The sequence below is a fragment of the Gobio gobio genome (genome assembly GCF_949357685.1).
Source record: "Gobio gobio genome assembly, chromosome: 14".
In the NCBI taxonomy this organism is placed as follows: Eukaryota; Metazoa; Chordata; class Actinopteri; order Cypriniformes; family Gobionidae; genus Gobio; species Gobio gobio.
In genome coordinates, this window is record NC_137107.1 from 48,798,218 (window position 1) to 48,823,035 (window position 24,818).

At 38.8% G+C, this 24,818-nt stretch overlaps 1 protein-coding gene across 11 annotated transcripts in view; it reads left to right on the forward strand.

The window, feature by feature from the left end:
• add1 (adducin 1 (alpha)) overlaps positions 1 to 24,818 on the forward strand; it is a 66,527-nt gene that overhangs the window by 25,636 nt on the left and 16,073 nt on the right. For 2 of the 11 annotated variants that reach the window (XM_079834099.1, XM_079834094.1), the window contains exons 4-15: positions 595 to 746; positions 828 to 908; positions 1,938 to 2,087; positions 3,465 to 3,608; positions 3,714 to 3,812; positions 5,855 to 6,028; positions 7,751 to 7,999; positions 17,381 to 17,476; positions 17,574 to 17,663; positions 17,757 to 17,774; positions 23,961 to 24,044; positions 24,655 to 24,811. In XM_079834099.1, coding sequence (XP_079690225.1) covers positions 595 to 746; positions 828 to 908; positions 1,938 to 2,087; positions 3,465 to 3,608; positions 3,714 to 3,812; positions 5,855 to 6,028; positions 7,751 to 7,999; positions 17,381 to 17,476; positions 17,574 to 17,663; positions 17,757 to 17,774; positions 23,961 to 24,044; positions 24,655 to 24,811 — 1,494 coding nt within the window. Of the gene's footprint in view, positions 1 to 594; positions 747 to 827; positions 909 to 1,937; positions 2,088 to 3,464; positions 3,609 to 3,713; positions 3,813 to 5,854; positions 6,029 to 7,750; positions 8,093 to 17,380; positions 17,477 to 17,573; positions 17,664 to 17,756; positions 17,775 to 23,960; positions 24,045 to 24,654; positions 24,812 to 24,818 lie in introns of all 11 variants that reach the window. The other 9 variants (XM_079834096.1, XM_079834101.1, XM_079834091.1 and 6 more) reach the window with 5 other exon arrangements.

A 24,818-nucleotide genomic window follows, 5' to 3' on the forward strand; every position in this document is an offset into this window, starting at 1 on the left:
TGTGCGATCTTTTAATTCACTATTCTTTAATATACTTGTATAATTTTAATACTTGGTTTACTGACATTTTTCTATTATTTTTTTTATATGTACATTTCATTTTTATTATATATAGTTTATTTTAGTACTTCATACTTATTACTAATATTAAAAATATATATATTCTATTTTAGTTTGTTGTAGTAATTTAGTTGTTTTTGTCATTTTTATTAGTTTTTTTTTTTTTTTTAATGTGTGTGTATATTGTTGTATCTTTTTTCGTACTTGGCACTAATATTTTTTTTTTAGAGTTAATTTGAATATTTTTGTGTTTTTGGCATTTGTATTACTTTTTTTTAATTTGTTTATATTGTTTTTATTAATTTAAAATTTTAGTCATTTTAGGACGTTTTGATTCAACTAAATGAAAATGAAAAATGTTACCTTGGCAAAACTTATTTCAGTTAATGTTTATATTATTTCAAACAATGGTTTTAGTTTGAAAATAAAATACTACAATAAACAACAACTTCAGTGTTTTAAAGAACTCCTTTATATATGTTTAACAGCCCTAATGTGGTGTGGTGTGGTGTGTGTGTGTGTGTGTGTGTGTAGGTTTGGGGATGGTGACTCCAGTCAATGACCTGAGAGGTTCAGACTCCATCGCTTATGACAAGGGAGAGAAGCTCTTACGCTGTAAACTCGCTGCGTTTTACCGCCTGGCTGACCTTTTCGGCTGGTCTCAGCTCATCTACAACCACCTGACTGTGAGTGTGTCACACATATAAACCACACATCTCAGCAGGACGTTCAATCAAACCTCTCTGTCTCTGTCTCTGTCTCTTCAGGTCCGGCTGAACTCTGAACAGGAGCGTTTCCTGATCGTCCCTTTCGGACTTCTGTACAGTGAAGTCACTGCCTCCAGTCTGGTAACCCTGCCTTTGGTTTTCATCAGCCATCTGATTGGCTCTCGGAACATGACTCTGACTATAAATGCTTACAGATGCTATTATTATCTAGTGTATTACTTGTAGGAAAGAAGAGTTAGAAGCAGAGGTGGACAAAGTACACAACTCTATTACTTGAGCAAAAGTAAAAGTACTACTAGTCAAATATTACTCCGTTACAAGTGAAAGTTGTAAAAACGTTTTTAAAAGTACTTAAGTATCAAAGTACATTTTTTTATGTCAATGCATTATTTTATTATTGTTGCATTGTTGTATAAATGCACTCTATGCCACCAAGGTGGTTTAAGCCAGTCAGTGATGCTCCATCCGACATGCTAGCATACGACTACCTTAAGCTAATTTAAATACTTGTATAAAAGTTACAAAGCTGCTGTCACTTTAAGGCCAAATGCACGGATTCGATACACTGATACACATCCAATGTTCTCTCAACTGTTTACTCTTCTCTTTCTCCCAGACGTTTACATTTTTGAACATTTTATGAGACATTCATCAAGTGTATGCCAACTAAACTAATCTTTAATCTTTTCAGAAAACTGAAACACACTTTCTAAGTATGACCATGGGTGCACACACTGCGAAGAGCAACCACCTTCCATTTTGCTATAAACTGATCAGTGTTCAAAAAATATTGGGAAACTTCACATGAGCCTATAAAAGAGCGATTACTGATAGGCTGCCTGCAAAAAAAACAACAAAAATCCTTTTAAAGAAGAAAAAATCCTCCACTGACTTTCAAAGCTGTAACAGAAATTACTTTCAACTTTGAGGACCTTGATAGAAATGTAGTGGAGTAAAAAGTATGATATTTGTCTTTCAAATGTAGTGAAGTTAAAGTAAAAGTTTCCCGAAAAAATAATACTCAAGGAAAGTACAGATACAAGTAAAGTGTACTTAAGTACAGTACTCAAGTAAATGTACTTAATTACTGTCCATCTCTGGTTAGAAGTAGCAGATTTGTGTAACTTGTATTGACTTTTGTGTCCTCAGGTGAAGATCAACCTGCAGGGAGAGATCGTAGACCGTGGCAGCACTAATCTGGGCGTAAACCAGGCTGGCTTCACCCTGCACTCTGCCATCTACGCAGCCCGGCCTGACATCAAGTGCATAGTGCATATTCACACGCCCGCTGGCGCCGCGGTACGAGCCAGACTGAACTATCATCTCACAACAAACGTTTCTAAAACAACTGCAATACAGTCAAAATGTATTTATTCGTGAAGAATTACACGCATCTTATTTGTGTTCACATTTCATCCATCTTAATTTTGCCTGCTATTATATTTCGAGGTGCATTTTCATGTAATTTTAATAGATTTGAATGAATATGCATTTGCATTATGTTCTCATTTCATGGTATATTTATTCGAATTGTACCTGTTATGTTCCGTCATATTAATCCAGGGCTTAAAAACGGAAAAAAAAATATCAATCGGTTCACTCCGAGCAGAATCGATATTATAGCGTTTCCGTTTTTGCGTTCCTCAATAAACATTACTGTTCCAAAAACGGGTTGATATGAAAAAATACCGGTTAATAACGTTATTTTAATTTAGCCTATACTTTAAACAAATATGTATAAATAGACTTATTTTCACTCAATAATAATATAACGCATGATAATTAAACTTGAATATTTATTTCATAACATTTTTAAAACCAGAAATACATGCATTAATTACAAAGCATAAACAGCGGACCTGTTTTAATGGAGCGTTAGACAATCGAAAGTGGCCTCTTATGCCGAATTCTTTTCAGAAGAGGGATAACATTCTTTGTACATAACTTTTTTTCAACACGACTTGTTTTAAAAATTGCATGAATAAAGAATAAATAAACTGGATAACCATTGCTATTTTCAAAGCAAACACTGCGCAACACATAATCAAATTCAGTCAGCTAATAAAGCTCGATCATTTAATGCAATATAACATACCATTTAATAGAAGCATCAGCCGTCTATATAGAAAACATTGACCTGTCCTGTATTGGCAATCTGAAAGACTATAGGAAAAATGTTTGATAGATGCTATAGCCTACTTGGACAGGCTTAAACAAAATCCATAAACTAGCCTAAATCAGTCTATTTGAGCTTAAAGTCCGTACTGCTTATTTAAACGTTCGATTTAAAAGAATGTCCTCCAATACCTGCGCTTTCATTGTAGACCTCAGTGGGGAAAGAAATGTACTTGAGGCATGAAAATGAGCGCTCTACACTGACGGTAGATTCATAGATGACATTTCACTCACGCTTGATCCGTCACGTCACATGCTGTAGCTACTCTATTCATTATTGATCACTGCCAAATTAAAATATTAAAGAGAATGATAAAATAACGTTATTAACCGGTTAATGGTCATTTCAAATTAACGCTTCTGTTCAGAACGATTCAAATTGATTTTGATTTCGTTTCCGTTTTCGTTCCTCTTAAAATTTCGTTCGTTTCCGGTTTTCGTTTTCGTTCCTTGAACCAGTTCAGAGCCCTGTATTAATCATTAAATAATTTCGACCTCCAGGTGTCTGCTATGAAATGTGGTCTTCTGCCCATTTCCCCCGAGGCTCTGGCGCTGGGCGAGGTGGCGTACCACGATTACCACGGTATCCTGGTGGATGAGGAGGAGAACGTCCTCATACAGAAGAACCTGGGTCCCAAGAGCAAGGTACCTCATACACATACACTCAGATTCATTTCTGACGGACTGCAAGCCTGAGATTGATCCGGCTTTATGTGTAAATGTGTGATTGAATGCATTGTGTGTGTTTAGGTGTTGATTTTGAGGAATCACGGTCTGGTGTCTGTTGGAGAAACCGTTGAAGAGGCGTTTTACTACATTCACAACCTGGTCACAGCCTGTGAGATTCAGGTATCCATCAATTTAGCACTTTTAATGTGGGCATTTTTACAGCTGGACTTCAACCCTGTCAGAAATAACTCAAATTAGTCGGAAGTCGCAACGTTCTTTTTTAAGATATGTGCCGATAATGTGGAAAAACTCAATCTTTCTTTTTTTAGCTAATTTCAAAGAACAGGCATTCAAAATAATCTGGAAATTAACTGCTTTTCTCAACTCCTCTCGTCACTTCTGAGCATTTCCCTATATTTCAGGTATCCCCTGAAACGTCACCATCTCTGCTCTCCGAATAAAGTGTCTAACGTGTTTAACCCTCTACGGTTCTTCGGGTCAAAAATGACCCAAAGCATTTAAAAAAAAAAATTAAAAAATCGTAGCTTCATCGGAATGGTCCAAAACTTGGTGACTTTATTGGTACTTGGTATATGAACACCCAAACAAATTGGGGAGAGGATTTGAAAAGTCTTAAGTGGTCGTAAAAAAAATAGTCACACTCAGGACCTTCGGGTCAAAAATGACCCCCATAGAAAATGAATGGGAAATTGGCAAAAATATGAAAATACAGAGTTTTTTTGTGCATACAATCTACAAATCAGCCAGGATGCAGAAAAAAAGGACTCAACAGTGAAGGGGTGAATCTCTAAAACATCAAGAGTGCAAAACAGACACAAAAACACAATTAGCTTTTGGAATGGGATGAGTTCATTTGTGTGTGCGTGTGTATAAGTGTGTGTGAGGTTTTTTTTTTTTGTCTGTTTTGCACTCTTGATGTCTTAGAGATTCACCCCTTCAATGTTGAGTCCTTTTTTTCTGCATCCTGGCTGATTTGTAGATTGTATGCACAAAAATACACTCATATTTCATATTTTTGCCAATTTCCCATTAATTTCCTATGGGGGTCATTTTTGACCCGAAGGTCCTGAGTGTGACCCATAAATGAAGAACCCCAGAGGGTTAATTATAAGTGTTTATCAGTTAGGGGTAGGTCTCTCGCTCTCTCTCTCTCTCTCTCTCTCTCTCTCTCTCTCTCTCACTCTCACTCTCACTCTCACTCTCACTCACACACACACAATTTTAGTAAATCTTTGTAAAAGTGCCTTTTAAAATATTCATTCAAATAAATACAAAATGATTTGAGCTTCAGTCTGGTTTAATAGCATTTATATATATATATATATATATATATTACACACACAAATGTCTTTGGTCAAATTAAGCTGTAAAATAAATAGTTTATCCCTTTAAATGCAATGGATTTTGAAAGATATATATAAAAAAAAAACTTTTCTCAGGTTTTCATTTGGAAAAAGAGGGCGGACGACCATAATTAAAATGGGTATATCTTTTAAAACCATTCAAGGTATAACTTTGACTATGATATCATTTTAAAGCTTATGGTCTCCTCTTTCCATTGATGGGTCACTGTGACTCATTTTGCTGGATCAGGTCACATATAGAGAAAAAAACTGCTCAATTTTATTCAGCGGCCCAAACAGTGCAAAAATATGTAATTTGTTGCAGATGCTGATATTAATATGACCAATCAATGAGATCTTTATAACCGTATAGCAGACTACTTGCATAAAATCATATAAATATCAATATCTGCCAATAATCTTAGTAAGAGGATATTTAAACGCTTTGTTTTATGATCAAAGCTCTGTAGGATTGAGGATTGACCGATGAACTAATAAACCTAATAAAAGTCATGAATTTTCTATGGATAATCAAGTAAAAGCTGCTTCAGTCCAGTGAGTGTTCATCTTGAAATATTACAAGCAATATAAAAGTTATTCTTTCTTTTACTTAATTAAAATCAGTAAAAGACACGTGAAGCACGAGCTGAAGGAGGACGTTTGTACAATTAAACTAAATGGCTTTTACTTGCAAAAAAAAGTCTAAACTGTCAATCAGACGACAGCAGGATTAGAGTAGATTTTGTGACAGCAATGTTTTGATCATTTACAAGCTTTAGCTGCTATTAAGCATACAAACCCTATAAAGTCTAATACACTAGGCTTTATAACCGTAATATTCCATGTCTGATATTCCAGGTCCGCACCCTCGCCAGTGCAGGCGGTCCTGATAACCTGGTTATGTTGGACCCAGGCAAGTATAAGTCCCGCCCACGCCACCTGGAGCCGGCTGGAGACGGGTCGAGCTCGCACCCGAAGTGGCAGATCGGGGAGCAGGAGTTTGAGGCCTTGATGAGGATGCTGGATAATCTGGTAGGCCAGAGAACAAACCGTTATTACTTTTATACAGTTTTGTCCATTTATTAATTTTTCTTTTGGCTTCTAATAACACATCAATGGTACCCTGATCTCCAAACGGCATGTACAGCATTCACTAGCTTGCACAGCGTTTACCTCGACAAGTGAAAGCCCCCATGAACCGGAAGTTGCGACCGACTTTTATAATATTGAATAGTGGGCAGGGTTTTACTTCAGCACTCCTCCTCTCCATCTCTCGCTCATAGCAGACTAATGGTTGAAGGGGAGTGGTTAAGCGTTTTCAACCCAAGTCATCAGAGAAGGAAGTAACTTTATTTAAAGATTACCATGACAAACTATTTTGTTCTGTGTATTAACTTGCGCGGATTCATTGTTCACCACAAGGCTAGTAATATGCGCTAACAAATTAAATTGGGTTAATTTTTATTTCATGACAACTTGAAATTAGTCAAAAGTATTGTAGTTTAAATTAAAATAGTTATGAAATTAAATTTTTTTACTGTGCGTTTGTGTTATAATACATGTTACTGTTCATAGCCTCACTGTGCGGAAACTGCATAGAGCAATATATATTGTATAGGAAATTGCTGCATGATTGTTTATATCGTCACAGAATGTAAATTAGGCATTATCACACCGCTCTATAAATAAAGTTGGACATATATTATATCATATTTACATAAAGCTATATATACTATATAGCAACTCTTGCTGTAAAATGTATTTATAATCACACAGATCTTTATATAAAGTTGGAAATGTAAGCATGACCAACTTTATCTCCATACTTACAGTATATACTCATGTAAAGCGATATATATACTGTATAGCAAATCTCAACTGCTTGATTGTTTATATCATTGCAAAATGTAACCGAGCTCTGATCTGCTAAATGCAACTAGAAGATATTATAAACATCAACATCATTATTTCTGTTAAGCTGCTTTAAAACAATGGGCCCTTTTATACTCCTGGTGCAATGCGACGCAATCGTTTTTTGCTAGTTTCAGCCCAACGCAGTTATCCTGCGCCACGTTGTTTAAATACGCTGTCGCAAATCTGCTCTCCCATGGGCGTCTGGTCTGAAAACCAGGTGTGTTCAGGAGCATTGTTGGGGAACTGAAAACAACTGCGCCATTGACCAACACAAACCGGCTCTAAAGTCAATAGTGCAGTATTTTTTTGGTTATTTAAAGAGTGTGTTAGTAATATGAGTCTATAAGCGGAGCACTGTGCTGTGACTTTCGTTCGGCTCACTCACACTTTATTGAAAAGACACGTTCAGTTTTTAATTGTAGTGTTTATTCTCTAACTGAACGAAATGATTGTATTACTATGAAGATCAAAACGACGTGTACGGAGTGGCCTCATAGGGCAGCGAAGCAAGTGCATTCTGGGAGTTGTTGTCTTTCATCCACATGAGACAAAAATAAATTTTCTGTCTTTTCTCAGTCGAGAAGGCACCAAATTCAAAAATAATTTCACATTTCTACTACATAAATGACCCAGTTTAAATACAAAGCTTAATGCTAAATCACTGAAGTTACCCTTTAAGAGACGAGGGACAACTCTTTTGGACCACGCACCTGGTGCGCCAACCTTTTTTTCCATTATTAAACTAGCACAAGTGGATTTGGACATGCCAATTCGGACACCAATAGGGCCCAATGTGTGCTGACATGACTTGATTGGGTGTGTCTATCTCTTTCTCCACAGGGGACTGGTTATCCGTACCGTTGCCCGGCGCTGCGTGATAAAGCTAAAAAGTACAGTGACGTTGAGATTCCCCCTTCAGCCACGGGCTACTCATACGCAGAGGACAGTGACTCGGGTGCACGCTCCCCGTTAAAACACAGCTTTCAGCGGCAGCAGCGGGACAAGACCCGCTGGCTAGCCACTGGGCGGCCCGAGGAGTCGGCAGAGGAAGGCCAGGACGGCAGCGGTAGCCCCAAGGCGAAGACTAAGGTGTGGACGAACATAACACACGATCACGTGAAACCCTTGCTGCAGTCTCTCTCGTCCGGTGTCTGCGTGCCAAGCTGTATTACCAACTGCTTGGTCTGTGCCAACCTTATTGTTCATAGTTTAGAAACGTACTGCTACAGAGCTAGAGAGGGCAGCTGGTCAGCACCCCGACACCAGGGCAAAAAACACCTCTTACCCATGTGGTTTTGGGTGTGTCTGCCTTTTTCTCTGAGCCAAATGTTTGACATCCAAAGCAAATTGTCCCTTAGACTTGTTTGGTTCTGTAAATATACAGCTTTTTTTCCCTTCTTGACTTCTTAAGGCAAGGAACTATGGGTGAATAGGGTAAGACATTTAACTATATATATCTCACCATACTTCCCTAGTTGATTGATTGGGTTTTGTATATGCAAATGAAGCATCATCTAATTAAATATGCACTAATTTGCATACATTTCCAGATCAGAAATCAGAACATTGGATAAATGTTGAAAATTCCTGTTTCGTTGACATATTAAAGTCATTTGTCTTTATCACCTCATAAATACTGTCAAATCATTAGGACCAAAACGTCATCTAAATCAGGCAAATGATTTATGAACAAACCCCATTGTAAAAACCTCCAGAATACAGATAGTAATGACTTACAGCCTTTTAAAGGTATTGTAATTGAAACCTAAAGATGCAAATAGATAAAGTGTAATAAAATAATCACTTTATTTTTGATGCTTTCTTTCCACTTTTTCAATTTTATGCAAGGCCAAATAGCCCAAAATCTCAAAAACCCAAAAGTTCTTGTCTTAAGATTCACACTGGGTTTGATCGCTTGGTCCAGATTGCACTTATCTAACTTCTAACCTATTAATCATAACCATCTTATGAATTCTCTCTAAGCAAGTCTGTGTGTCAGTCACAGTGGCAAGCTCCTCCCCCTCTCTCTCGATTGGTCGAAGGGGTGTCAGGGTTCTTTCCGGCTGCTCAGTGCATGCTGTGTTGCATGATTGATCAGATGCATTGTGGATCGTCTCCTGGGGGACCAGGAGGGTGTGGCATGTGCGCAAAGTGGGTGTGGCTAATCCTTACTGCTGCTGTGGATTTTCCTCCCGTTTCTGTTGTCGCTCGTTTGATTTATTGCTTTATTTCGCACCTCTTGTAATGTTTGTGTTTTAATGGAGCCGTTACTCCACATGAACGGTTCCTCAGAGCGATCACAGGAAGCCTTGAAGAGAGCCATTTGTGTGGCTAATGTGCTTCCTGTGCACTTAGATGAAGACTTGAGTACAGTAGAAGACTCTTTAGCTAAAAGCCTGTCGCACTTCAGACGCTTTGGAGTGAACAGATGGGTGAATGTCACACAAAGTGGTCATATTTCATCAACGAAAAATCATATCGCAGAAAATATGAATAGCATAGAGAAAAGTAGGACTATTAAGATGTCTTAATTTTGCATTGTGACATTTTCATGACAAATAATCCTCGTTTTGTTGCAGTTCAGTAGGCTTCTTGCAATTAGGCATATGTGCGCTTATTAGTATTATTATTATTATCTTAGTCATATTTTAATGGGTTGTTGTGATTTTAACTTCTCTTTTTTATTTATTTGGTTTACTGATATAAAAAGATTTTTAATGATGTAAAGCCAGATTTTTTTAATTGAATATAATCTCTATTAAACAATTCAATATTTTTTTTTCTTTTCATATTTTTGCTACTTTGGAAACCTTTTCTTCTGTCTGAAATAGGACTGGGTAAAAAATATAGATTTCTCGATTTCAATCGATTCTCATTTTTATGAAACTATATTGATTCTTAAATCCCAAGAATCGATTAGTCTACCCTGTTTTCAGTTCATAAATGAAAGGAACATTATAGCGCGCATCCCATCCAATAAATCACAATAATCTTTGTGCTTTGTTACTTTTGATAAGATACAAAGTCTCAGATTTTAAATTGCGTCCATTTTATTACCAAATCCAAAAACATAAATACCGTTTTGGCGTGAGATCGCTCTGACGCAGCTGCACATGAACAGATCTTCTCTTCCTCATTAATACTAGTTACAGCGCGAAATAAACATGAATGAGCTTCTGAAAGTGTGTTAAAAGATGGAGTACAACTTACTAGGGGTGTAACGATACACTCGTGTCACGATTCGATATAAATCGCGATACTGAACTCATGATACGATATGTATCCTGATATTTTAAACCAAAATAAAGATGTTTTTTATTTTTTTTACTTTATTATTATTCAAATACTACTATTGTTATTAGTGTATTATTTTCAGGACCCACACACATTCCCCCATCGCATTATTATACATTATATTCAACATTATATATAGTCGTTTAATGTATTAAATGTCACTGAAACTCCATAAACTTAAATGTTTTCCCCTTATGCATTACTTGCACTTTCAACGCAGGTGCATTCTCTCCCAGTGCTCGCTATGTTCCGCCTCTCCCGCTTTTAATGCACTACACATATAGAATAAACCATCTAAAATGCTTTGAATAATCATGCTACTAAAACTAAATGTGATCTGGTGATTTTAAATAATGTTTGCGCTCTCACTTTGAAGAGCGTGTGCACTTCAGATGATCAATGCAATCCCTCACAGTTCTGATCGCAAGAAAGTGTGTCAAAATGACCACTCAATCTGTAAATGTTTAGCTCATCCAAGAATCTTAATTCTGCCTTTACTCACTCTCATGTTGTTTTCGTGCGTCACGCAATAATTTGATCGTCTGTGTTTGCTACAGTATGCGTGTCGTGTTAAATATATTCATCATATAAAGCCATTGTGTCTCTTCAGAAGACTTGGATTTGGATTAGAGCACTGGATTAGTTATTTTTACGATGCCTTTTAAGTTTGAGAGGAATGGACTTTAAATGGAGGAACCGAAATCCCTGTTTGGAAGTTAAACGAAAAACAACATGATGGTGAGCACATGATGACGGAGTTTACATTTGTGGTAGCCTATTTGTAAATTTGTGTTTGGGTGAATTATACCTTATAAATAGGCCGACTACAGCAAGTTGAGCCTGGGATAAAACAACTCTATATCGCGAATCATATAGTTTCCATCAACGATACATATCGTCACATTTTTATATTGCGATATATCGTTACACCCCTACAACTTGCCGAAATCTGTATCATGTCACATGGATTCTATCAATCAGTTTCAACCGTGGAAAGATGCCAGTCAGTAAAACAGCTTGTGAACAATGTCATGTAACCTCACATTTTCCTCAGAAAAACATATCCAGTGTCCATAAACTCGTTAGTCATCTAGAAAAAATAACTCTAGAGAGGAGCATTTTGCTAAATATATGCACCATATTACATTTTCATTATAATTTGTAAAGTTTTCAATATGTATAAATCTGGCAAGTTTTTATGACAGCCACCATTTAAATGCTATTTCAAAAAACTACTTATATATATTTATTTATTTATTTAACCAGGTAAGTCCGTTCTCGTTTATAATGACGACCTGGCCAAGAGGCAGCATAAAAAGTGGGTGCAATACAGTAAAGACATAATAGAATTACAAATAACACAACAATAAACAATAAAATATAAAGCAAACAAATAACTAAAAACAAGTACAGCGATCTTGTACTATTGACCAAATTGAATTCTTAGAGGAGAGTGAAACAAATGAGCTAAGCTTTAAAGCTAAATTACTAACAAATATTTAAGTTTAGGTGAAATATGAGAGGTTTTTGTCAGTATCACCTAGACTGCAAATGAAAATGCTTCCAAGAAATCGAAATATTTTGAAGGCATCCTTGGGATTTTGGGAATATCAGAGAAAAAGACAGAGAAAAGGCTCGGCTGCTTGTGTTTATGGAGTCGTGGCTTGCTGTTTGATGACTCCATGTTCTTTCCTTAAACTGCTTAAAAACATTTATGTTGGCTTTTTGAATTTGAGTTTTGAGTTTCCTTTTCTTCTTTCTGAATTGGATTGACCTTTTCCTGAACTCTTCCTGCGCATGAGTGTATTTTAACTTTCAAATTTCCAAATCATCCAAAAAAGAAAGGAAAATCATTGGTTCATGAGTGGTTGTTAACTCTCCGAACGATTGTCTCTAGTTGGGGGAGAGCGTGTTGTGTTGTGGGGCTCTAAACGTGATCAGTGAGTATTTCATGTTTACGTGTTCATCCCATGTGCCCCGTTTCTCCAGCGCCCATACGGAAACCCTTCCTCATGACTTTTATTTCATTTTGGTAAAAGCAAGTACCTCATTGGCTACTCATGCTATTCCTACCCAGGCCAAACACTAACTATCTTTGCTTCAGAAATATTTAGTACTCGCTCTCCATCTTTATTTGAATCCATGTATCAGAGCTTTTGGAGTAATCCTCTAAAACTTTAAACTGAAACTTTATAAAGTTAAGTTTATCTTGTACGTTTTAAGAAAAGTTGGGCGTAATTCTGTCCTTCATCACAGAGTCTGTGTGTGTGTGTGTGTGTGTGTGTGTGTGTGTGTGTGTGTGTGTGTGTGTGTGTGTGTGTGTGTGTGTGTGTGTGTGTGTGTGTGTGTGTGTGTGTGTGTGTGTGTGTGTGTGTGTGTGTGTGTGTGTGTGTGTGTGTGTGTGTGTGTGTGTGTGTGTGTGTGTGTGTGTGTGTGTGTGTGTGTGTGTGTGTGTGTGTGTGTGTGTGTGTGTGTGTGTGTGTGTGTGTGTGTGTGTGTGTGTGTGTGTGTGTGTGTGTGTGTGTGTGTGTGTGTGTGTGTGTGTGTGTGTGTGTGTGTGTGTGTGTGTGTGTGTGTGTGTGTGTGTGTGTGTGTGTGTGTGTGTGTGTGTGTGTGTGTGTGTGTGGTTTGACACTAATCTTTGCAGGTACTTGCCCTTCAGACAAGCACAACGGATCATTTTCTTTTGCTATTGATTCTCTGCCCGAGCCTGATCTTGACCCGACCCACTTGATCAAGCATTTGTGTTTTTTTTAATCATTACTTTATTAGCCTAATTGGATGGACAGAGAGCTACGCCATAATCAGAAATAATATATATATTTTTAGCAAAGTAAGAACTAATACTACAAATAAGAAACAAATGTGTACAAATTTGCACAAGTCCGGATTAGTGTAAAGATGCGTGTTAAACTCACAGCTCATGCAGAACAGAACCGCTCTGAGACGCCAGTCATGAGCTGCTCGCGTGAACACTGCACTTTGCATAACTGTGTCTTTTTTTTAGTTTAAAAGTGGACGTTTCAAGCTTTCTATACACACATTTCTCATGTCTGTGAGGCAAGTAGCTGCTGAGTTTGGGTTTCTTTATGAGACATGTTCAAGAGCAATGCAAGTGATCGCTCCGGCGCCTCCATGTCACGATTATTGTCTGCTATAGACTATTTGCTTCTTATTTATTAAATCCAGGCAATTGGCTGATGAAACATTGATTAAAATTAAGATACCATTTATACTAAACGAAATTCACTTTAAAGAAAGGCTTTCTATAAAACAAAACTTCAAGTGGTCAAAATCATTTCTGACCCACTCGTATCTTTGCACTTTTCATAATCAGATGAAAATTTAAAAATATCATTATAATATTTAAACATAAATATGAAACAAAATAAATTTTTTTTATGGCTACAACAATTATAGTAGACTAGTTAAATTTTTACCGGTAAGTACCAGTACCCAACGGTACCGTTTTTTTAGTACTTTAGGGACGTTTACATCAATAACTGTAAAGAAACTGTGAGTAATTTATAGAAGAGTTATTATGCCAGAGCTGCCTTGGTCTGCCATTGTTTGTGATGTTTGTTCACTATAATTTTTACCAGTAAAAAGTACTAGCTACTTAATTAACTGAATTCATAAAAACAACCATATTATTTTTTCTTTAATTTCTACAAAAATATTTCCCACAAATTATGTGTTGGATATATCGCAGATCCGGCGTTCGGACACATGACCCAGAAGCGATTTGTTTACAAGCAGAGGAAGACGCGCGTGTCTAAGCTGTTGAATTCTACATTGATCGTGCTTTAGGTCTCGGCGTAGTTCTCAAAATCGGGCTAAAGTGTGCATTTCATGGATTCCCGAACCCCGGCGCTACGTCATATTCTCGCGCATGCGTCGTGGAGGCACACACAGAAGACAAGAACAAGTTGGATAAAGGTGTTATTTTGATTTTTTTTTGCGCACAAAAACTATTGTCGCCGCATCGTAAAATTATTGTAGAGCCACTGTGGTGAGATGGACTTAATAACGACGTTTTAAGTGCCTTTTATGGGTCTTGTGAGTGTGAATGTACTGAATGCCAATGGAGGCCTAACTGAAGCCTTTCTCAGCATCAGCTTTACACTAAAATATCTTCATTTGTGTTCCGAATATGAACGGAGGTCTGACGGGTGTCGAACGACATGAGGGTGAGGAATTAATGACAGAAATTTCATTTGAACTAACCCTTTAAACTGTAAAATGCTCATGAAGTGACTCTCAGAGCGTCTCTGGAGATGACGGATCCATGATGGACTCGTATGAGATGGAAACACGCGACCAACACGCAATTCTGTGTAAACTGCGGGTCAGCGCCATTAATTCGCACAGAGACACGCAGAATTCGTATTTAAATAGTCTTTTTGCAGTTTAATATATTCACAGACATTTAGTCTATATCCCCAGATGCGTTCTCAGGTACCGAAATTTGGTACCGATTGATTTAATGTGAATCGGCACTCTGTAGTACTGACGTAATTCGGTCGGTGCCCTTAAAAGTACAGAGTTCGGTACACAACCCTAGCTACAGTACAGATAAATGGCATGTCTGAGCGGGTTTGAGTGAACGTCATTTTACCGGTGAGCGGTTCATGAGTGGAGCGCTGGCATAGAGCTGATTATTGAGCTGAGCGTCACACCGGTCCGCTTCGCTCATTACAGGCTCGTTCTCGTCAGAACGCCCACGTATTAAAAAATGCTCTGGTTTAAATTGGGCTCGGGCTCATAATTACTGTTAATGTGTCGGGCCGGGCTCGGGTAGGGTCGGGCTTGATTTTTTTTGGGCCTGATCTAAGCTCTAGTGCGCATTGACCAGCAGCAAAATGAACGATTCCTCAAATCATATCAAATGTACTCAAAAATAACTTAATTGATTCTTGTGGAACCGATGTGGATTTATTAAGTCATGTAAATTCAACACCTTTTTCAGTGTTTAGGATCACACATTTATGACACGGTTACTTAAGTGTGCCAGTGTAATTGTTTAGTGTTGTGTGTACACGTATAGTTTTTCACAATCGCTAGGACACATTTCTCAAAACTTGGGTCACTTTTTCAAAACTCTTCACACAGAAATGACCACTATAACCAGTAGAAGGCAGCAGAGGAGCAAAACAAGGCTTTACTGTCAAATTTCCAATAAATAAATGACCCCTGGGCAGCATTAATGTTGAACCCTGTGTGTGTGTGTGTGTGTGTGTGTGTGTGTGTGTGTGTGTGTGTGTGTGTGTGTGTGTCTCTGTGTGTGTGTGTGTGTGTGTGTGTGTGTGTGTGTCTCTGTGTGTGTGTCTGTCTCTGTGTGTGTGTGTGTGTGTGTGTGTGTTTGTCTGTCTCTGTGTGTGTGTGTGTGTGTGTGTGTTTGTCTGTCTCTGTGTGTGTGTTTGTCTGTCTCTGTGTGTGTGTGTGTGTTTGTCTGTCTCTGTGTGTGTGTGTGTTTGTCTGTCTCTGTGTGTGTGTGTGTGTGTGTTTGTCTGTCTCTGTGTGTGTGTGTGTGTGTGTGTGTGTGTGTGTTTGTCTGTCTCTGTGTGTGTGTGTGTGTTTGTCTGTCTCTGTGTGTGTGTGTGTGTGTGTGTGTGTGTTTGTCTGTCTCTGTGTGTGTGTGTGTGTGTGTGTGTGTGTGTGTGTGTGTGTGTGTGTGTGTGTGTGTGTGTGTGTGTGTGTGTGTGTGTGTGTGTGTGTGTGTGTGTGTGTGTGTGTGTGTCTCTGTGTGTGTGTGTGTGTGTGTGTGTGTGTGTGTGTGTGTGTGTGTGTGTGTCTCTGTGTGTGTGTCTGTCTCTGTGTGTGTTTGTCTGTCTCTGTGTGTGTGTGTGTGTGTGTGTGTGTGTTTGTCTGTCTCTGTGTGTGTGTTTGTCTGTCTCTGTGTGTGTGTGTGTGTGTGTGTGTGTTTGTCTGTCTCTGTGTGTGTGTGTGTGTTTGTCTGTCTCTGTGTGTGTGTGTGTGTTTGTCTGTCTCTGTGTGTGTGTGTGTGTGTGTGTGTGTGTGTTTGTCTGTCTCTGTGTGTGTGTGTGTGTGTGTGTGTGTGTGTGTGTGTGTTTGTCTGTCTCTGTGTGTGTGTGTGTGTGTTTGTCTGTCTCTGTGTGTGTGTGTGTGTTTGTCTGTCTCTGTGTGTGTGTGTGTGTGTGTGTGTGTGTGTGTGTGTGTTTGTCTGTCTCTGTCTCTGTGTGTGTGTGTGTGTGTGTGTGTGTCTGTGTGTTTGTCTGTCTCTGTGTGTGTGTGTGTGTCTGTGTGTTTGTCTGTCTCTGTGTGTGTGTGTCTGTGTCTGTGTGTGTGTGTGTGTGTGTGTGTGTGTGTGTGTCTGTGTGTTTGTCTGTCTCAGTGTGTGTGTGTGTGTCTGTGTGTTTGTCTGTCTCTGTGTGTGTGTGTCTGTGTCTGTCTCTGTGTGTGTGTGTGTGTGTGTGTGTCTGTGTCTGTGTATGTGTCTGTGTATGTGTCTGTGTCTGTGTCTGTGTCTGTGTGTGTGTGTGTGTGTCGTGTTACAGTAGCTGAAGGGATTTTCTGGCTGTCCACTCACTGCCTAAACACAAAACCAGCTTCTGCCTCACCACCCCACCTCACACCTGCCTCCCTCGTGGTCTATCATCCTCTTGAATCTTCTGTTTTTCTGTGTGTGCTCTTTTCTTTTCTTTTTAGCATTTTCTGTCCTTACTATACGCCCAACGGCAGTATCAATGATGATGATGAGGGCCGCGGCTGCCCTGGCACTGATGTAAAACGTACAAACGTAAAACAAAAGTTTATTTAGAAATCATATTTACTGTGGTGATTGTCAACATGCAGAGTCCAAGGGGTATAATATCATGTTATATTGATATATTTTTTAAAGTTAAGTTTTAGTAATAAATTGCTTTGTGTGCAGGGGATTAGAGGACTTTGACATTTTGAATTTTTAGGATTTACCATTTGAATTACATTTCTTGTGCGTTATGGAGTTCTAAACCGTACATCATCATTGGTTCGTTGCTCAGTGGACAATTATAATTTGACCAATAATGTTTCAGATCTGCTTTGTGTTTATTTCGTATTGTTTGAGAGGCATGATTTAAACCTTTTTTTTGTTTAAATATTTAATTTGGCTATTTATTTTGAAGTTTTCTTTAGTTTCGGTTTATTTGAATGCATTTGCTTTGATAATTTCAGTGGACTAAGGAGGACAGTCTCCGACAGGCTGCTGTGGCCAATCAGTTTGTCCCGATGAACACCAACCCCAAAGAGGTCCAAGAGATGCGCAACAAGGTCTGAACTTTTGACTCCATAAGACATTTCAGTGACGAGAGCCAAAACTTTTTATCATATTGCTGGTGTCGTGATTGCGTGTTAATGCTTTCGTCAGATCCGTGACCAAAATCTGCAGGACAAAAAGACGGCAGGTCCACAGTCGCAGGTGCTCACCGGCTCCATGGTGGACCGTTCGTTCGTCCAGGTGAGTCTCTCGCACATCAGCGCACTCCAACATATTCTGTTCCCAACGTTATTTCAGTGTGTGTAACCGTTTGATTGTGTCTTTTGACCCCAGAGAGTGACTATATGGCACGTAAGTAAACCACATGACCAGCAAGCCAGAGCTGCGTCCATTTTCTTTTGGTTTGATTGGTTTGCAGTGCCATGTTTTCCCTTTTTCTTTTGTTTTGTTTGATTCATTGAATGTGATAGAAACTATACAGGATGATACTGTTGTAACACATGCATTAATAATCCTGCCGTGTTGAGCTGCTAATCTAGACCAGTTCATTTATTAGTCCGGTCTGTATACTGTACTATTTTATATATTATTAGGGGCCAAGCACCAAAGGTTCCTCTTCTGCTCTTGAGTCTATGGCAGCCCATAGAACCGTATGGTAAAAAGTTGTGAAATTTGGCACACTCATAGAGGACAGTCTGAGCGGTCACCACAGCAAATTTGGAGTCTCTAACTCAATCCCTCTAGCGCCACCACCTGTCCAAAGTTTGACTTTTGAACCCGAAGGATCAAGATTATTCGATTGCGAAAAGTTTCCCGTCATTTTGAATTTTCCAAAAAATCTACTTTTTCGAACTCCTCCTAAGCCGTTGTTCCGATTGTCACGAAAATTTAACCAGATCATCTTCAGACCATGCGAACAAAAAGGTATGGAATTCAAGTTGATTTGAAACAAATTCTACGTAGTGGCCAAAAAAATTAACGTGAGGCTATATCTCTGCAACGCTTTATCGTATTCTGACCAAAGTTGGTGTGTGTAATGCCAACCATGTCCTGAGGCTACCTGTAGCGTTTCAACGCAGTGCCACGTAGTGGACAGGAGATACAAAAATGGCCACAAATCACAAAAATTTTATTCAGGGCATCACGCTTAATCATACTATACCCATTTTCCCCCTATCAGCCATTTTAGCTGTCGGCCATTTTGAATTTTGTCAAAAAATTCTATATTTTACAAACGCATTAGCGTATCGTTACGAAACTCGTATGTTTCTTCGGCACCATGCCCTGAAGGTAGTCAAAAAGTTTTGGTTATAACAAAATGCTAATAACTTTTTATTAAATTAGCCTTTTATAATGAAACTGATCATAATACATTCCTTGGCTCATGCCAAACATAGATACCAATTTAGCCATATTTGGCCAAACTTCCTGTCCTCCATCTTATTTGCTAAAAACCTACTTTTTCAAACTCATCCTAGACCGTTTGTCCGATTTTGACCTAAATTCAATTCAATTCAATTCAAATTTATTTGTATAGCGCTTTTCACAATACACATTGTTTCAAAGCAGCTTTACAGAAAGTGCATTTCATAGATGTACAGTAAAAATGTTAGAAAGACAATGTTAAAGAATAATGTTCGAAAAAGTTAATCAATCGTGTATTAATTTAGGCCATAACAACGCTGGCGTTGAGTCGTCTCTTCACAGGCGTCGAGTCGTCTCTTCACAGGTGTCGAGTCGTCTCTTCACAGGTGTCGGGGCATCCGAAGTCTCCATGAGAGGCTGGATACAAACTGGAGCTGATGAACTATTTACCTCGGGACTAGTGTCCCGAGATAACAACAGAAAAGCAGATGGGAAATGATTAGCGTAGCTGCTGTTCAGAATATTATATTAATGCTTTTGATCCGATTTAACTGTAGTATAAAAAGGTAATTATAATGGGAATGCTTGGCTAAAGAGATGCGTCTTTAATCTAGTTTTAAACTGGGACAGCGAGTCTGAACCTCGAACAATATCAGGAAGACTATTCCAGAGTTTAGGAGCTAAATGTGAAAAAGCCCTCCCTCCTTTAGTGGACTTAGATATCCTAGGAATGACCAGAAGCCTAGAGTTTAGTGATCTTAAAGAGCGCGATGGATTGTAGGGCGATAGAAGATCCGTTAAATACACTGGAGCTAAACCATTTAGGGCTTTATAGGATAGTAGCAATAGTTTGTAATTGATACGGAACTTCACAGGTAACCAGTGTAGAGATGATAAAATTGGTGTTATATGATCATATTTTCTTGACCTAGTAAGAACTCTAGCAGCCGCGTTTTGGACTAACTGTAGTTTGTTTATTGAGGATGCAGGACAACCAGCTAATAAAGCATTACAGTAATCTAATCTCGAGGTCATGAATGCATGAACTAACTTTTCTGCATCAGAAATAGATAGCATGTTACGTAGCTTAGCAATGTTTCTAAGATGGAAAAATGCCGTTCTTGTAACATATGAAATATGATTTTCGAATGTCAGGTTGCGGTCTAATATAACACCCAGGTCTTTTACTGTAGTGGATAAAGTGACAGGATATCCTTCCAAGGTAAAATTGTATTGCGAGAGGTTTTGTGGGCAGTTTTTTGGACCAATAAGGAACACCTCCGTTTTATCTGAATTTAATAGCAGAAAATTACACGTCATCCAGTATTTAATATCTTCAACACACGCTGTCAGTTTAGATAATTTAGCGTTTTCATCCGGTCGTGATGAAATATATAATTGAGTGTCATCAGCATAACAGTGGAAATTAATTCCATGTTTTCTTATAATATTACCAAGTGGCAGCATATATATAGAGAATAGCAGAGGGCCTAACACGGATCCTTGCGGCACCCCATAGTCTACTGACGTCATCTTTGATTTTTCCCCATTTAAACAGACAAAATGGTAGCGGTCTGATAAGTACGATCTAAACCAGTTTAATGCCTGTCCCTGAACACCAGTATAATTTTGAAGTCGATCTAAGAGTAGTTTATGATCTATGGTATCAAACGCAGCACTAAGATCGAGTAGAACTAGTATTGAGATACAGCCTTGGTCAGAAGCTAGAAGTAAATCATTTGTGATTTTAACTAAATCTAATCGTATCATCTTCAGACCGTGCCAACAAAAAGTTATGGATTTCGTGTCGATAGACAAAACTATTCCGTTTACCGCAGCGACGAATTTGAAGCATGGCGCCAAAATGACTCCTGAGGCTGTATCTCTGCAATGCTTTGAAATATTGACACCAAACTTTGCATGTCATTGTTCCCTTTTGCTGCATTCACACCAAACGGGCGCCTGGAACGAGTGATTTCCATGTTAAGTCAATGGAAAGGCGTGTTGATGCGCGCCTGGAGGTCCTGCGGCGCGATTGACGCGATTCCGCCTCATTCACGCTGGACCAGTTCACGCGATTGAAGCAAATTGACCGTATTGCGCGTTACGCGCAAGTGATTTTATTTGGTGCTTTTTGTGCATTCGTGCGCTTGAAGCGAATTCGCGTCTGATGCCCAAGTTGGAAACTCTGAACTTCATCTATTCGCGCCGCATTAACCAATCAGGAGCCTGCTTGCTGCGGTCACGTGGTAAAGTGACGTGATGAGAAACCCAGCAAAATTAGAAAAATACTACTATTGTGTCACAAAATGTAGTTTTAAGACTTTTCAGGTGAGAATGTAGTTGTTTAAAACTCAAATCTGTGGTTTATTTATAAAGAGAGCTTCTATTTGAAAAAAAAGTGAGATCCAGGCGATCACCGGGCACTCATGAATCTATAATTTGTTGTCTGCCAAATAGTTTTGACTGAGGGCAAAGTAGTTTCATAACTTTATTTTTTAGGATATTTAAATATACATGCAGTGAAGATAATGTAGGAGTTGCCTGAACCACATTTGTGTGGCTATTAATGTTTAATATATATTTTTTAATGAAAATGAAAAGAGGCAGAGTGGTGTTTTATGACATATTTCTCCTGGAGCGCCTTGAACACGCGTCTATTTAGCTTCAAACACTCGATTTATACGCGCGTCCAATTCGCTGTAGACGTGCGAATGGATTCAAAATGTTCAAGCGTCCAACTAGACGTGGTAGACTAGACGCAATCTTGACGTTCTATTCACGTTTGGTGTGAATGCAGCTTTACTCTGACCACACCATTTTTGTGCCACCTTGTGGTCAAAAGTGATAAAAGTTTAAATCATTATTATTGGCTGTTTTTATAATTTTACAGCTATTTTTCCTAAAATGATCTTAATCGGTCTTTAATGGCTTATTGTTGCAGTTAGTCTGACACTCCCTCTTATTGTCGTCTTTGCGCTTGGCCCCGACAATTGCTGCTTGCAGCTATATTATCTTTATATTATCATATTATATCTTTAGTTTTACTACAAGATAATTAAGTAATTAATTTCATTTATTGGTAATTCATATTCATTTTTGGAAGCATTTTTAATTTAATTTAATTTTTCTAATTTAAAACTATTTTTAAATTCTTCTCTTAATGCGTTTAATTATTAAAAAACACCACGGTCAGACACTCTGATATGCTTTAACGTCCCATATGTGACCCTGGAGCACAAAACCAGTCCTGCGCTTCACAGGTGTGTCTGTGGCGATAGCCAACAATGCATTGTATGGGTCAAAATTATCCATTTTTCTTTTATGCCAAAAATAATTAGGATATTTAGATCATGATCCATGAAGATATTTTGTATATTTCCTACTGTAAATATATCAAGTATGTATTATTAGTAGTAATATGCATTGCTAAGGATGCCATTTGGACAACTTTAAAGGAGATTTTCTCAATATTTAGATTTTTTTGCACCCTCAGATTACAGATTTCCAAATATTGTCCTATCATAACAAACCATACTTCAATGGTAAGCTCATTTATTCAGCTTTCGGATTATGTGTGCATCTCAATTTTAAAAAATGGGCCCTTATGACTGGTTTTGAGGTCCAGGGTCACATATTAACTAACGATACAGAAGTAGTAGCTTTTGTAATTAGTCTCTGACTTCCAGCATAAGCCATTGCTTGACAACATCAGAGTTCATGTTCGATCTGTCCTGAATACGTTGCATTTTTACTTCCAGAAACCTCTGGTTGAGCTCTATTGGAGTCATTTGTTGCTGTAAACGCTTTGAGAGAATCACAGATGCAGAAGTGTGTTTTTGTCACTAACCCATCAGATCATTCATCTAAACCACCCGAGTGCAGCAACACTGTTCCAAACCAGAACACGTATATTGAACATTATATTATTATATTATATTGATTTGTCCTGGCCAGTCACATGGTCGTGTTATGTTATGGGAGCAGCAGTATGGATCTGTGTGTGGTTTGACGAGCACACATATGTTTGGTTTCTGGTGTTGCAGTGCATGACTCTGAGCCATGAAATCACTGTCTCGCTCCAGCCCATATGCTTCTTTAGGAAATGCTTTCTGCATGTCTGGAGTGCGTGAGCGTTTTTGTGCGTGAGCGTGTGTGTGTGTGTGTGTGTGTGTGTGTGTGTGTGTGTGTGTGTGTGTGTGTGTGCTTGAGCGTGTGTGTGCTTGAGCGTGTGCATTTGTGTGTGTGTGCGCTTGAGAGTGTGTGTGTGCTTGAACGTATTTGTGTGTGCTTGAACGTGTGTGTGCGCACTTGAACGTGTGTGCTTGAACGTGTGTGTGTGTGTGTGTGTGTGCTTGAACGTGTGTGAGTGCACGCTTGTGTGTGCGTGAGCGTGTGCGTTTGTGTGTGCTTGAACGTGTGCGCTTGAACGTGTGTGTGTGCGCTTGAACGGTTGCGCTTGAACGTGTGTGTGCGTGCGCTTGAAAGTGTGTGTGTGTGTGTGTGCGTGCACTTGAACGTTAGTGTGTCCGTGCGCTTGAACGTGTGTGCGCTTGAACGGTTGGGCTTGAACGTGTGTGTGCGCTTGAAAGTGTGTGTGTGTCCGTGCCCTTGAACGTGTGTGTGTCCGTGCGCTTGAACGTGTGTGTGTGCGCTTGAACGGTTGGGCTTGAACGTGTGTGCGCTTGAGCGTGTGTGTTCTTAACGTGTGTGTGTGTGTGTTCTTAACGTGTGCGTGTGTGTTCTTAGAGCGTGTGTCTTCTGAGTGTGTTCTTGAGCGTGTGTGTGTGTATTTGTATTGTATCCACTGTATCTTTGTGAGGACTGATTTGAGTTTTATGCCAGTGGAGTGACGACACCGTAAAGTGAGGACATTTTGGCCGCTTTAAAGGCCTGATTTGAGACTTGGTCAAGACTTGGTTTTAGTGATCAGGTTTTAATTAGGTCAAGGGTAGGTTGAGGGTAAGGGTTTGGGTTAGGCTGTTAGTTGAGATGGGTAGGGTTAGGGGTAAGATGAATGTCCTCACAAAGACAGATGTACAAGAATGTCTGGACTTCTGCTTGTATGCATTGGTTCTGGCTTGCCTCATTAGTGTGTGTGTGTGTGTGTGTGTGTGTGTGGTCAGTATTTGTGGTGGGCGTGTGCACTGCTCACCAGCTCTACTGTTTCAGGACGCTCCTCTCTCTGACTGTACGGACTCTATTGATGGCATTGACACTTCAGAGAGCTTTAGTCCTTCTAGGTCTATTCGAAAGGTACATCCTGCGATAATACTGTAATGTTTCAAAACATCAAACCACACACAGTTTCAGTACTCTAGCTTTACATCGAGACATTGTGTTATAAAACATCTGCACTGGTCTATTGATACTAATTATGGCAGATTAATTTGACAAAAACAAGGCAGTGAGGATCCAAAAGTACATCAATATGATATATTTTTAATGTTTCCCCATGTATTCTGTGTGAAAAGATGTATTTTAAATGTTTTACTAGCTGCAGGACAAACAAATGTGTACTTTTATCCCTCACAGCCTGGTTTTTATTGCAATAAATATGTTGCATCCCTTTAATTAATGTTGAGTGTTAACATATAAGACTGAATAACAAGGATTTTATGATAAATGGTGAATACAGATTTAAGTGGGATACTTGAGCTTTATCTTCTTCAGCATCAAATTCATCTTAAACTCTTATTGGAGACAATGATGAAGTCATTTGGATGTTAAGTGTCCCACTTATATTCACCCTATTTAACATCTTTTATAATGTAAATACGTTTGGTTGGCCTAAATGCTTTTTTAATTTTCAGAGTGATAGCAGGGCTTAAACGGTGCTGTTGCTTTGTCCTCTTTTGGCCCTCAGGGGGAGCTGGTGACCGCGTCTAAAGCCATCATTGAGAAGGAGTACCAACCACGGGTCATCGTCAGCAAAACTGGACCAAACCCCTTCAACAAGTTCACAGACCAGGATCTGGAGGAGTATCGCAAGGAAGTGGAGCTCAAGCAGAAAGGCCCTGAAGGTAAGAA